General features: G+C 36.9%; 1 protein-coding gene across 1 annotated transcript in view; it reads left to right on the top strand.

The window, feature by feature from the left end:
* Window positions 1–14,513, top strand: part of LOC115223006 (eukaryotic translation initiation factor 2-alpha kinase) — a 65,695-nt gene that overhangs the window by 13,808 nt on the left and 37,374 nt on the right. Inside the window, exons 3-7 of the mRNA XM_029793433.2 lie at window positions 2,197–2,394; window positions 7,919–8,055; window positions 10,129–10,265; window positions 11,333–11,439; window positions 14,173–14,293. Coding sequence (XP_029649293.1) covers window positions 2,197–2,394; window positions 7,919–8,055; window positions 10,129–10,265; window positions 11,333–11,439; window positions 14,173–14,293 — 700 coding nt within the window. The remainder of the gene's footprint in view (window positions 1–2,196; window positions 2,395–7,918; window positions 8,056–10,128; window positions 10,266–11,332; window positions 11,440–14,172; window positions 14,294–14,513) is intronic.

Below are 14,513 nucleotides of genomic sequence, written 5' to 3'. Positions count from 1 at the left end.
CTTGCTATTACATCCTTCTCAAATAGTCCTTTGTTGGTGAATTTCATCTTTAACAAATCCTTGTGGGACATCAGAACCATGACTCCCCTACTCTCAATACTTGGTAGTGCTCCAATTCATTCTGGATCAGTCGATGGGGTATGCTTGGATAGGCTTTGACGAGAACTAACCAAATGACTGAAAGTGTGACAGCTTTTGGCTTCTTTAATGATAATCAATATAAGTTCAAAACATTCAGAATTCTTTATTTTTGGATACTTGTATGAATGTAATATTCTCATTGATAAGTGGACCTGATATTAGCCTTTTAGCAATGATGGTCAGAATACTTTCTCTTCAATATTTTACAAGGAAATCTCTCCAAATTGGTCAAATTCTGATGGATTCAGTTCTTTAAGGATAAAGCAGACTTAGTGAGTTCCTGCTGAATTCCTGCTTTTTCTTCCAAAGCATGCATAAACAGCAGTCTTTGTAGCAGAAGGTAGTTTTTGTAGATCCTTTAAGTGATACCAGATGATTGTGGAGCAGAGCTTACTCGTGCTTTTGCCACCATTTGTCTCTTTTATCAAGTGTGAAATCTGCCTTGTTGAGAGGAGTTTCTGGCTTGAACATTTGCTGTTGAAGAAGACAATCTCCCAATATAATAATGTCTCTGCTGGTGGGGTCACTGTGCACTACTGCCTCTCTATATTTTACTCTTTGGCTTTCCATGAAGGTCAACCATAAAACCACAAAGGGGTGAAAATGCTTTCCTTTGTTTATGCTCCACTCTCTCCCTGCTTATCCTGTATTGTCTCTACCATATAATGCCGAAGCAGAGTTGTTTGCGGCTATGAACTTCGCTGGTTTAAGGCAGCTTTTTCTCTCTCATCTTTTCCTTAATAATCTTCCTTCCTCATTTCTATGATGTGGTACAGTTTCTTTCTGGGACCATGTGGTTTGTCAGATTTTACTTTTTCCATGCCAAAAACATCTTTGCATGTTTCATAATCTTTATCTTTCTAGTCGCATCTCCTTTATGCTCTACTGAAGATGCTTAGATCTTTATTGAAATGTGTTATAGTATGCTGCTGGTGGTAAATTCAGTCTAGATTTCTACTCAAAATCCTCATGGCTTTTGGATTCATCTTTTTCTCCTGTGCTTTGATCTCGGACTACATTGAACTCTTGAACCCTGAGCTGAACAGAGAAGTCTCCCAGTTCTGTGCATTCTATCCTGGTTTTAGTTCTCCACTGACTAACAAGCAGTTCTGAGAAGCTCAGATTGTTTTCTACTATAATTGCTTTTTGCATTTAGACTTGAATTGTAATGTTGCTTTCATTCTTGAATATTCCATCACAGACGTTACCTCTCATTTTGGCATCACTCTCCTCTCTTGTCTTTCTACCATTGTCTGTGTCATCATTTGGTATTTATGGTTTACTAATACAGTACTTCAGACCATTGGCCTATCTTTTTTGGATATCATCTTTCTGTGCTGCTACATCATTCTTTCACTGATGTCATTTAACACTCACACCAGGGCTCCATAAAGTACATTAATAACCCATTATACTCTGAAAGAAATTAACTGTGAATATTTTTCAATGTGAAATCCATCAATTTGTGACACAAGAGAAAGAGGCTCACTGACAGTATCTAAACAATATGTCTGTTGCTTGCCAGGTGACTCGTTACAAAGCATTGTTTATTGATGTTGACAAGTGAATCGATCTCCATAGTAACAAATTCGAAAACACAGAAATAAGTTGCTTTTGTTTTACACTCTCTGAGAGTTTAATGTTGGTGGCACATTACAAGCACTCAGCACACACACACTGCAAAGTGGCTGGTGTTAGGAATGGCATCTGGTTGTAGAAACCATGCCAAATCAGACTGGAACCTGGTGTAGCTTGCCTGCTCTGGTCAAACCGTCCAACCCATGCCAGCATGGAAAACGGACATTAAAAGGACGATGAGATTACTCTTATCAACAAAGCAAAATAACAGCAGAACAGACTGTCTCAGTTCTAAATGTTAAAAAGAAATCCTGTCTATTATGTTTGTAAAGATATCAATAACTTGTTGCTTCTGTGAATCTGTGCTATGTGTTTAATTCTAATAGAATATTCTAGAAACTTGAACTAAAGATGCATTCTAAATTTAGACAATGCATTTGTAATAGCTACTAACAAAATGATTTAATTTGTTTCCAGCTGTCAAAGAATGGAGTGAAAACACGATTAATTCCCTCACTTGATGGTGGTTTATATCAAGAGGATGGCGCTAATATCGAACAACTTCTTATATCCTCTGAAACCCTTCTTAGTTCTACATTCCGCATCGATGATGATACTATGATGATAGGAGGGAAAACTATTCAAAACTATGGAATTGATATGAACTCTGGACAAGTAAATATTTCTAAAATATTTTCAAAAAAGAAATTTTATTAAGTATTTTTTCTTCATTTTTTAAGTTTTTATTTCTGATTGTATTAAGTTTGTCTCTTAAGGCCAATGGAACTATTCTAGTTTTTACTGTTATAAACCATCACTAGTTTTTGCTGATATTAGTTTTTACTGGCAGGGGTTATCACTTCCAGTGCAAATAGAAAGAGAATGCCAGCACATGGTGTATGATGGCAGGTTCTGTGGTAAACTTGGCTCTGTAGAATTATATTGGTGTTTAAAGGGTGGGAAAATGGTAGGAACGCTTTATCACATTGTTTTCTAAAATTGGAGTAGAAACATGTAGACAAAGAAAGAGTGAAGAGTTTAGTGAAGACAAACGGCAGTGCAGGCATGCATGTGCACGCACACACACACACACACACTCACTCACCCTTTCTTTCTCTCTCTTTCTTTCTCTCTCACTCATTGAGATAAGGAGGATTGTCAAGAGGGTTATTTTGCTAGAGGTTTTTGCACAAATAATAGTAATAAAAAGTACCTACAAAAAACGAGACCTCAATATTAGATAAACAGAGGATTATTTATATATGTTATAATTTAGAACAAACAGTAAAATGTTCTCGTTATAGTAATCGGTTTTGAATGTTGGTTAATTTAAATAATGGCGACAGATGAGAATGCATCATAGCGCTTTGCTCCAACATTTGAAACTCCAAGTACTATAATGACAGCTTACTGTTTATTCTAAAGTATAACACACACATGCACGCATGCGCACACACACACACACACACTGGTGGGTTGAAAATGATGAATCTGGGTGATACATATATATTTTTGTATGGGATTTGGAATCGAAAGATGTATGTAATGAAGATAGCTTTGTTTGCATTCATACTTACAGAGCCATTTTTGTTCAAAAGTCGTAGATGGGAATATTCTGTGAGGTTAAAGTAGGTTCTTCTACTACGGAACTAGAAAACCTGCTACAGTTTCACCATTGGATATATTGTGCACACAAACATATTTAGACAGACTTCATGCAGAAGTATTTGAACCCCATTCTCAAAACCCTTTAGTGTTTATACCAGCTAAAATATTCCGAAAAGACTAGATGAATCTGAGGAATTACAACAGATCCAGTTAGCTCAAGACATCATCAGGAGGAACCACATCCGGTTTCGGCCCCTACTCCTCTACTGATTTGACGTGGTGCCCCCCCCCATTCGGAGGTGTTTTCAGCTCTGGTGTTGGGTGCATGTCCTCTTTCTTCTGTTCCTTGGCCTCTTTGATGTAGCGTCAGCCGGTGACTGACTGACTTGTCAAATTTTTTCCCTTTAAATACCTGCTGCTAGGCTCCAGCAGGCAGCCCCAGCAAGTTGTCATGTGACACTGTCTCACCTTAACTTACCAGTGAAGGCACGTAATCTTAGCCTGCGCATTCTCTAAATGACCGTCACCTGTCAGTCAGCGAAGCTGATTCTGTGTCAGCTTGTCTCACCTAGTGATGTTATTTTCTGCTGGCATGTTATGACTTTCAAGCCATTTTTGGTCTTCTTGCTTCAGCCATATATAGAAGCTGGCTTTTTCGACCGCCTCCTGTACTTTCCTTATTAGCTTTCGCAGCTTAGAGCTAGAAAAAACAAATCTTCTTTTGAATAGCGTTGTCATTTTCCTTTCAATGAAGCCTCGAGCCCCCACTGCCAGGTGGTAATACTCGACATTCCATCCCTGTTCTCTGCACTCTTCGATTAGTTTTTCGTACCTCTTCTCCTTTCGTTGGGGTATGAGGAAATTGCTCATCAGTGGCTTTCAAATCTAAGAAGGTCTGGAATTGCGCTCTATGAAAGGGAAAGTGAAAGGAATAAATTAGAAAATTCTGGGTGAAATGATGAAGCATTGTATGAGGGAGAGACAGTTAAAAGTTTAGGTTGCTACATAGGCAAAGAATGTAAGTATAAAATCAAACAGTTGATGGCTGTCAAAACAGTCAAGTGGCTTCTTATGAATTGTGTTAGATCTGTTGTTGGCAGGTGAGCATCCTAAGACGAATTTATTTTCTGCTTCAATTTTCATAATTTTCATCAATGACCCTTATCAGTCTGCTGAGGGCTAATGAGGGTCATTGCCAAACAGCTGAAGGCAGCTGAGTCTACTGTCAGATGTAAGGTGTATGAGAACATCAGGGACAATTCTTACATGATGAGAAGACAGTTCATGTCTGGCAAGACCCAAAAGAATCATACGATCATGTGACTCCTTCCTCATTTTAATGTGTTTTGTGACCTCCTAGCTCTCCTGATGGAACATTCTGGATTACTGTGTCTGGTGTGTTGACAGAGGAAAGACTAACCAATGAATTCTTGGTTCTACAGTGCCAAGGACTCATTGGAGTTGCTGTTAAGGGCATGGTTGGTTGCATGAATGTAGTCTCATTTGTAGTTGCATCAGAGTTGAGAGCAATTCTCTTGAATGGCCAGTTTCTTTGATATATCTAACTGAATGTGTGAGTAGTTTTTTTTTCCCTGTTCAGTGTCATGGTTTTGTTAACTACCTGGTGTACTCTGTGGTGTTGCTGATAAAGAAAACAGTGAATTTGGTAGCTGCTACATTAACAAAGAGATTAATGTAGGGTGAGGCTGTTTTGCAACTTTGTATGAAGAATTGTGGGAAGATGTGAGGGCAATATTATCTATGATAGGTTTTGTGATGCTGGAAGACTGTGTTGGCATACTTTTAAGAGATGGAGAAATGGTGGAACACCATTTGAAAAATTAAAAGTTTTAGAAGCATAGTTTCTGAACAGATCTTAGGCTGAGTGATTTGACTTAGGCTTGATGATTTTATTAGTCAATGTTTTGTGGTTTTTTTTAAAAGATATATCAAGTAATTTGCATGTGTGTAGATAGTGGCAAATAGTCAAAAGTTTTTAGAAAGGTGTGTTTGAGGAGTTCTTTTATTGAAGCGGCCATGTATCCTTTGTAATAGGTTTATGAGTAGTGTGTTGGCAATAATCCATGTTGTTATTTGGAAAGGACATGTATGGGTTAGTGATGAGAAGGACGGACCTTCTTAAAATATCTCAGAGGTTCATAGAAAGATGATGTGTTTGTATGATGTTACTTCTTTGAGGTCTTTGTTAGGGTTTGGAATAATGATTTTATTTTTTCAGATTATGGGACTTTGAAAGTATTTTTATAGGTACATGTAGAGGTTGGTGAATGCAGTGTTCTGTTTGGAGTATTGGTGTGTAATGTGTGAGTTTGTCAGGTTTTGAAGTTTTAAAGTTTCTTTTGTGGATTTAGGATTTATGAAGGTAGGCATCAGAATCATGATGTAGATTGAAGTTGTGGAATTTTTTTGTTTTGTTTGCTGTATTTGTATAATTTTGGAAACTAATATTTGAAAAATGGTTGAAGGTGTTGTGTTCAAATGCAAGTTTTTATTTGAAGTTGTTGGGGACTCATGGTCTTGGTAAAATAAGAATGGAGAGCTTTTTATGGTGTGCTTTTAATGATTTAGTTATCCACAAGGGGATGCACAAAGTGACGTAGATGTCACTGGACAGGAAAGCAAAATTAATTGGACCACATCCTGATACTAGGTGTTGCTTGACTGATAAAACCTGAACAAAGGAAAATGTGGCTTTGGCATTCTATCATTGTTTGGTGCTGGGAAAAATTGAAATAAAGACGAGAGCTTTTGATGATGTCAGTTATAGAAACCACTCTACAAATTTAATAAGCAGATGATGAAAGAAACTGAAACAAATGCAGCTTTCTTTCTTGCTAAAGTATCTTATGGATGGTATACCAATGGTTGAACTCTTGAGATTGGTATATGAAGTCTTCTATGCACTGACATCCTCCAAAGAAGGTGATACAAAGAGTAATAATGGTTCTCTAGTGACACAAGGGGGGGAACTAAAAGTAAAAAGGAAGTATTTGAATTTGGTTCTGATGAATGCACAGAAGAATGAGAGAAATTATTGCAATACACTTGAATTATGGGATTGACAAGGAAGACCAAAAGAGCTTATCTCAAAAAGTTTATAGATGAAGCAGAGGAAGCAGTAGAAAATGGAGTCTGGAGAACTTGATACAGTATCTCAAGACTTGAATTAGAAAACTTCCAAGTAGATGCAAATCAATGAAAGATACATCAAGACAGCAAATAATGAAGTAATTAAAAGAGAAGAAAAGAGAGGGGCTGAGTACTTCGATGAAATGCCTAAAAGCACCTCCACCCTTCTACTCTCCATTGCAAACCCGGTATTCCATCAGTAACCTGTGTAAAGGTAAACTCTGAACTACAATGGATGAAAACCCTAAAAATGCTGAAAAGCGGTGAAAAGAGCAGCATATTTGGAATCCCATGCAATATGGAGGGAAAGTAAAAGTGCTCAAAAGGTGAGGCTATCTAGTGAAACTAACCAGAAATAATTGGGAGATTTTAGTGTGTGCAAAAACTGGAACTCTTGAGAGATTGAAAAATGTGGTGATGTTATGAGTTAGAGTAAGCAGGATTTAGGAAGAATTAAGTCCAACATTGACCAGATATTTTCTCCCTGGACCATCAGTGAGAGCAGGACTGTCTTAACAGTTTTACAGACTCCTGGACAAAACATAACTCTGGGCTCTGTTGTCTTTATTGACTGTAAGTCACAGCATTCATAGATCATATTTGGGTTCCTAGACTCATGAGGCCAACTAGCCAATGTGCTGATCGAGAAGTCGCAAGAACGACAGGTTCCCCTTGATCTCAACTTCATTGACTTTGAGAAAGGTTTTGCTTGTGTTAACAAGAAAGTGACTTGTTTATATAATCCACAACACGCTCATCTCATTCAACAGTTGCACAAAGACACACATTTGACAATGATAGATTGCTGAAACCTTTCAAACCTTTTTACTTTCGCCATTTTTATATATTATCATCATTATTGTTTTAGCATTCACTTTTCCTTGCTTGCAGAATTCTTTGTGACAGATTTTCTTTGGCCAGATGCCTTTCCTATTGCCAATTCTCAAGCAAAGTAATATTTCCTCTTGGTCAGGCATGGTTTTACTGTCATACAAGTGGTGTATGGCAGTGACTCTTATTAACAACCACCATGCAAAGTCTAGACAAGGAAACACTCAGACATACTGACACACACCTATACATATGTGTGTATATGATGGGCGTCTTTCAGTTTCTGTCTGCTAGGCCTACTCAAGAGTTTGCTCCACCCAGCTCCATAGTAGAAGAGACTTGCTCAGAGTGCCACACAGTAGGACTGAACTCAGAACTATGTAGTTTGGAAGCAAACTTCTTACCACACAGCCATGCTTGCACCTCATAAAATAGAAGAAATAGACCAGTTTAAGCCATTATAAGCTGATGACTTCCAGACAAATAAAAAGGATTTACACCTCAGTTTTTCAGCAGATCTTTATGAATGTTGATTTATGAAATTTTGGTAATTAACTTTAAAATGTCATTAAATGTAATTACAATGAATATTTTTTTTTTTTAAATTCAGCTTCGATACACATGTTCCGTGAATGGATGCCAACAATTTGGTTATACAGATTCATTGGGTGAAGAAGAAGATTTGATAGTTATTACAAGAAACACTCAAACAATACGAGCTGTTGACTCACGGAGTGGTTCGGAAAAGTAAGATGCTCTTGTGATTTGTTTTGTTTCTGTCTGTTTGCTGAGTGTGTATCTTGTATTTGTAGCACGTGACAAATCTAAATTGGTTGAGCCAACGGGAGTAAAAACGTTCTGCTTGGTACAGAGTATTTGTACGATCCTGATGTAAGTATTGGGAAAAAGTGTTTAGTTGATATTTTCTTATAAGAAATGAGTTTTAGTTTTGCTGTAGTTGTTATCTCATGTGACTAGAAATTTCAATGTTTGTGGACAACAAACAATGGTCTACTTGTCTCCTAGTTGGCATTCCATTATTTGCATGACTGTGGCCATGCCAGGGCATTGCTTTGAGGAATTTCAGTCGAATGAATCAACCCCACTGCTTAGTTTTTTAGCCTGGTACTTATTCTATTGGTCTCTCTTGCCAAACCACTAAGTTACAGGAATGTAAACACACCAACGTCAGTTGTCAAGCAATGGTTGGGGGACAGACAGACAGACACACACAATGGGCTTACCTACCAAATCCGCTCACAAGGCTGTGGTTGGCTTGAGGCTATAGAAGACACTTGCTCAAGGTGGGACTGAACCTGGAATGATGTGGTAGAGAAGCAAACTTCTTGCCACATAACCACACACACACACACACACACACTTCTTAGGCAGTGGTTTTCCAATGTCATTTTGAATTTCCTTTACATTTTGTGGCAACTAAGTGTTCTGCTGCAAACCTGTAGAAGAGCATTAACCCCACTGGATTACTCTCAAGTATGTTATTTATGGTTATCCTACAATTTTTGATGCACATAGCAATCCTTTATCATAATTTCTTAATGTTTGAATAGCTGACTTTCATCCACAACATTTTTGTGTTACTTAAACTGAATTCATTTAACTAAAGGCTTTCTATTAGCAAAACATCCACAAACTGTATTTTTCACGCTGGTAATCCCAACAGCACCTTTGTACAATAGCTCAGTTCGAAAGCTGAACAATTTTTCATCTTGTTATTCAGTTAAAAATATGCTGGCTTCAAAGGGAGAATATTTTGAACTTCATTAGGTCTGTGTAACATATTTGTTCCTGACATTGACAAGCCTCAGCACACACCATATTTTATGTAGCAGTCATTAAGCATACTTCCACTTCTCAATGGAAATAGCTGCATTGATTTCTATTCTTAGAAAAATTTAGGTGACTTTAAGCTATATTGGTTGCTATGCAAGATGCATCAACTTTCACAACATAACGTTAGATGACTCCTGATGAACACATAACTCATTCTTGTCTCAACTTAGGCCACTGTCTTTATCAAAGACTTAGTTGTGTTGGTGAACAAGGTAATGGACATTCCTTTGCTTGTTTTCTCTGGTACATTTGGGAGCTGTGGCATCATCAGTACATAACTCTAGACCAGTGCTTCCCAACCTGGAGTCTGCAGACCTCTGGTGATCTGTGAACTAAATTCAAAATTTCCTATATATTTATATACAAGGATAAGCATATTAAAAGGGGTCCGTGAAAAAACTCATTTAAATAAAAAGGTTGGGAACTACTGAAAAGGTGGGAACCACTACTATAGACCGTTTCCACAAGTAGAATCTGAAATCTATTGGAAATGGCAGAGAGGCAAGCACAAGCAAGCTGTGGGTTTTGTCAAGACGTGGGGGTTCACAGTGTTGATGTTATTGGAAATTTGCTGAAAATGCTTGTGAGTGTGGCAAAGCTTGTTCACAAAGGAAATTTCTCAGCTATGGAAGCGGAAGTAAGCTTTGTACTGTCTGCTCAAATATATAAGAATTGACTTAAGTAAGAGATTACTTATGCTTAATTTGGGATTGCAGTAGATAGTTAGGTTAGTAATTGTTGTTAGAGAATTTTTCACTCCCTTATTCGGAGCTGATTCTTTTGTGCATTTGATCTCTTAGAGGAGGTTAAATGCCATCAGCTTATTGATTCCACAATCAGCCGTACTGTCAGTATTGGATTGTATGTAAAATTGATAGTTATTGCATCTTTTTCCTCTTTTTTTTTTTTTTTTTTTTTTTTTTGCAAATAATTAAGTTTAAAATTTCCTTTTCATATTTTGAACAGATGGAATTTCAGTGTTGGTCACCATGATGTAAATTATGTTGGTTTGTTGCAAAACAAGCTGATGAAGTCTAACACAGAAGTGGATGACGCTTCTGAAATGGAGGGAGAATTGGAGAATAACTTTGTAACATGTCCTGGTTAGACATTTCATTTATTTACGTATTTTTAAAAACTGAAATCATGAATGACTGCCTCTTCTTTCTACTAAGTCTGATAAATTCTTTTTTATTTTTTAATAAATAAATCTTTTTTGACACTTTAAACAAGGATATTTTAAAGTTGCCATAGGAATTTATTTAATATTTGCTTAATATTTATTTAATATTAATTAATATCTATTTAATATTTATTTAGTACAAACTGAAATTTGTGGAGACTTGTAGTGTTAGTAGTTGTTTGTAATTGTAGTCATTATAGAGCAGAATGCAAAGAAGCATGGACAACATTTAGTGTTTATGATGCTGAAAAAATGAAATGAATGTTCTGGATAATATGTTTAGTATTGCAGACTTGAGAAGTGGGAGGGTTTATTTCTTGTACCATTTGAAAGTTTTTGGTAGGGGTACCTCTGAGTCAGCACTCTTAAATAGTTTCTGTCTCATTACAAAGTGTTTTTTTCTCTCTCTGGTGTTAAGTGGAGTTTTTTTTTCTCTCAGTACAATGTGATAATATGAACCCAGAATTCTTGAACCAGAATTTTAACATTTTATTATCCAGTTAATTGTTGCAACTACACACCATTAACATGTGCTGGCAGCAGGATTTTTTAAGTGGACTATTGTCTAATGGGGTTTACTTCCATTCCTAAGTGAGACATAATCTTTTGGCCTGAGTTGGAGGGTAGTAGCTCTGTATAAGAACTAATTTGGACTTTGATGACTCATCCAATCCAGGTCAGCATAGAAAGTGGATGTAAAATGATGATGGTGTAACATCATCTGAAGTAGCTGCCCCTAAACTAACCTGTACTTTACATTTTAGAGTCTTGACAAGGTATAATAGATCCAATCTTTCCTTTCTGAGCAATCAAGTGAAATCTTATCTTGAGCAGAAATAAAATTTTCTTCTCAAGATTTGGTGAAAGACAAAAAGGTTGCTTTTAATGGGCAAACTTCACTGAAATGTTTTTGTGTGTGTGTGTGTGTGATGAGTAAATATTCATATTTAGAGAATCTAAAATTGGAAATGTTTTAAATCGTTACAGATGAAATGAATGATATTGTAGAGTCTTCACTAAAGATTCTGGTACCCCAGGGCATAATATTCTGTGTATGTCCTGATGATCCAAATCAGATGCTATGGCAACATAAGGTATGTTTGTCAAATATTTATCAACAAAATTATGGTATTTTTATTAACTTGTTTAAAATTTAATTTTCTAAAATTTCTCATTTTTGAAATTTAATTTTAAATAATTTCTCAGACATTCTTTTGTGTCACTTTAATTTCTTTATGCAAATCAATGTAATTAATTTTTCTATGTTGTCTAAAAAGTAATTTGTTGAAAAAATGAGTTCATTTGATTATCCTTTGCGTTTCTGAACAACAATTTCAGCATTTAAAAATATAACGGCTTTAATAAGTTTGCTTTCTTTTTCTTTTAAGAGTAGTTGCTTGTGATCTTCATTATCTTAAAATATTTTTCCATGGATGGGTTTACAACTCAGAGTATATCATCATCATCATCATCATCATCGTTTAACCCTTTTGTTACCAACCCGGCTGAAACTGCTCTGTAGTACAAATGTCTTGTTTTCACAAGTTTTGAATTAAAATCTTTCACCAAACTTTAGTCACAATTTATGTTCCTAACACTAGCTTAATGATAACTAAGTTATTTTACTAATTTAAAGTAATTGAAAGAAAAACAGCATCTCAACAGAAATATGGTAACAAAAGGGTTAACATCCGTTTTCCATGCTGGCATAAGTTGGACGGTTTGACCGAGAACTAGCAAGCCAGGAGGTTGCACCAGACTCCAATCTGATTTGGCAAGGTTTCTACAGCTGGATGCCCTTCCTACAGCTGGATGCCCTTCCCAACCACTCCGAGAGTGGGTGCTTTTTATATGTCACCAGCACTGGAGCCAGTCAGGCAGCACTGGCATCTGCCACACTCGAATGGTGCACATATATCCATGTTGTTACTTTTGCTTCAGTCATTGGACGGCAGCCATTCTGGGTTTAGTCATTAAATTGGCCTCAATATATTTTTAGAGTCAGGTGCTTATTCTATTGGTCTCTTTTCATTGAACCTCTAAGTTACAGGGATATAAACAAACCAACATCTGTTGTGAGTTAGTAAGAGACAAGCCAAGACATTCACACATTCAAACACATGCACCCTTCCCCGTGCATGTGTGTGTGTGTGTGTGAAGGCATGTAGCCCAGTGATTAAGGTGTATGATTCATGATCTTAAGGTGGTGAGTTTGTTTGCTGGGCCACTTGGCAAAGCACTTCGTGTTGATATGTGTATGTGCTTGCACATTGGTGTCACAAGTTATGATCAAGCGCAAGGCCCAATTCTAACATGACCAAGGCCCAGTTCTAACACTCATGAACGTTCATCACTTGGGAAGTATATCGACATGTATGTAGAAAGTGAATAGCTGGGCAGTTACTATGTATTCAGGGAATTGGTATTTCTTGCAGATTGACAGTCTCAGGACTTCAGGTGTGACAAATGCACAGGACTAGTTAGGAGTAGGAACCCCCAGAATTTGAATAATTTAGACAGCTCATCTGATGTAGTTGATAGTTTTATTAACACTAGTTGTGGTTTTCTGAGATGTTATAGATAGGAAGTTATCTCCTTTGTTGGACATTGTTAATAGCATATGACAGTCACTGGCGGGAGGATATTAAATGGTGGTCATCTGGAATGTGCGGGTAGGAACTCTCAGCTGTGAGGTTCTCTGTGCTACAGCAGAACTTGGACATTGATATGCGATGTTCATTGTGTTCTTCATCTACAGACGATATTACCTGGATAGCAGTCCAACTGGTCATTATTCATTGATTCGAATCTGCTCCTACCAGTTATGTACCAGTGGTATTCGTAGTAAATATTTAAATGCTAGAATAGATAAGGTAGTAGTTTTGGGGGAACTTAGCAATCTATTGCCTCTTGTTTGCATCAAAGAGTTTTTTTTTCTTTGTGCAATATATAAAAGCCATATGAAGCACGTTTAAGAAATGTGATGTTTCTTATTTGTGAGATATCAGCATTAATAGAGAATATCTACAAAAGATGAAGGAAAATGTTGGATGTGTGATGAGAGGAATGCCAGTGACCTAAGATTAGTTGGGTTTTTTTTAAAGATAAAAGGCATCAGTTTAAAAGTGCAGGAAAGGTGGCTCTATTAGTATGAACATCATCATCATCCATCTGTTTTACATGCTGGCATGGGTTGGATGGTTTGACTGAAAACTGGTGAGCTGCACCAGGTTCCAGTCTGATTTGGTTTCTGCAGCTGGATGGCCTTCCTAATGCCAACCACTCCTAGAGTGTAGTGGGTGTCTTTTACATGTCACAAGCATGGATGCTGGTACCGATCACAACTTCTGAGTCTTCTCAAACACATCATATTGCCAAAGGTCATGACCATTTGTCATCGCCTCTGCGAGACCCCAAATTTGGAGATTATGTTTCATCCCATGTCTTTCTGAATCTTCCATCTGGATGAAAAATGTTGCATGCTCTTGGTGGTGGCTCCATGTGGAAAGGGAATAATATAGAAAATAGGGATCAGAACTTTTGGCAACCTAAAAGAAGCGATGGTTATAAGTCAAGAGAATTTCTAATATATTGTACAAGAGAACCCATCCAACACAGATATAAAACAAAAATAAGAATGAATGTATTGTCTGTGATCTATATTTTCTCCTTCCTCTTTTTAAGTAAACATTGTTTCAGATTATTTGGATATTGTTTTCCATAAAAAAATTGATTAGCAATTTCCTTTAATCTGCTTTCTAACAAACGATGACAATGACAGCAAAGTCTATGAAATTTGTTGATGTAGGTTTTTCTTGTTGTTTCAGTTGTCTTCACCTATTGCTGGGGCTTGGCTTCTGCATCAAAATAAACTCAGACCTATCAGTCTTTTCAGCAAGAAGAATATTCCAACATTGCCGGATAGTAGTGTGCCTTTAATGTATATTGGTAAGTAACAATTTCAGAGAAGCACATCATCATCTTCATCATCATTTTCTTGTTCCCTTTTCCTTGCTTACAATAGTCAAACTGAATTCGTTGAGACAAATTTTCTGTGGCTTGGATGGCCCTCATGTCACCAGCCTTCACCTGTTTCCAATCCAGGTAATAATCTCCTACTCTTTTAGTCTATTGAACTGCAAATAGCCCAGACATTGTTAAGTAGTGA

The sequence above is a fragment of the Octopus sinensis genome, linkage group LG2 (assembly GCF_006345805.1).
Source record: "Octopus sinensis linkage group LG2, ASM634580v1, whole genome shotgun sequence".
Lineage (NCBI taxonomy): Eukaryota > Metazoa > Mollusca > Cephalopoda > Octopoda > Octopodidae > Octopus > Octopus sinensis.
Note: the sequence above shows the minus strand (reverse complement) of the source record. Positions and strands in the feature narration are given on the sequence as shown.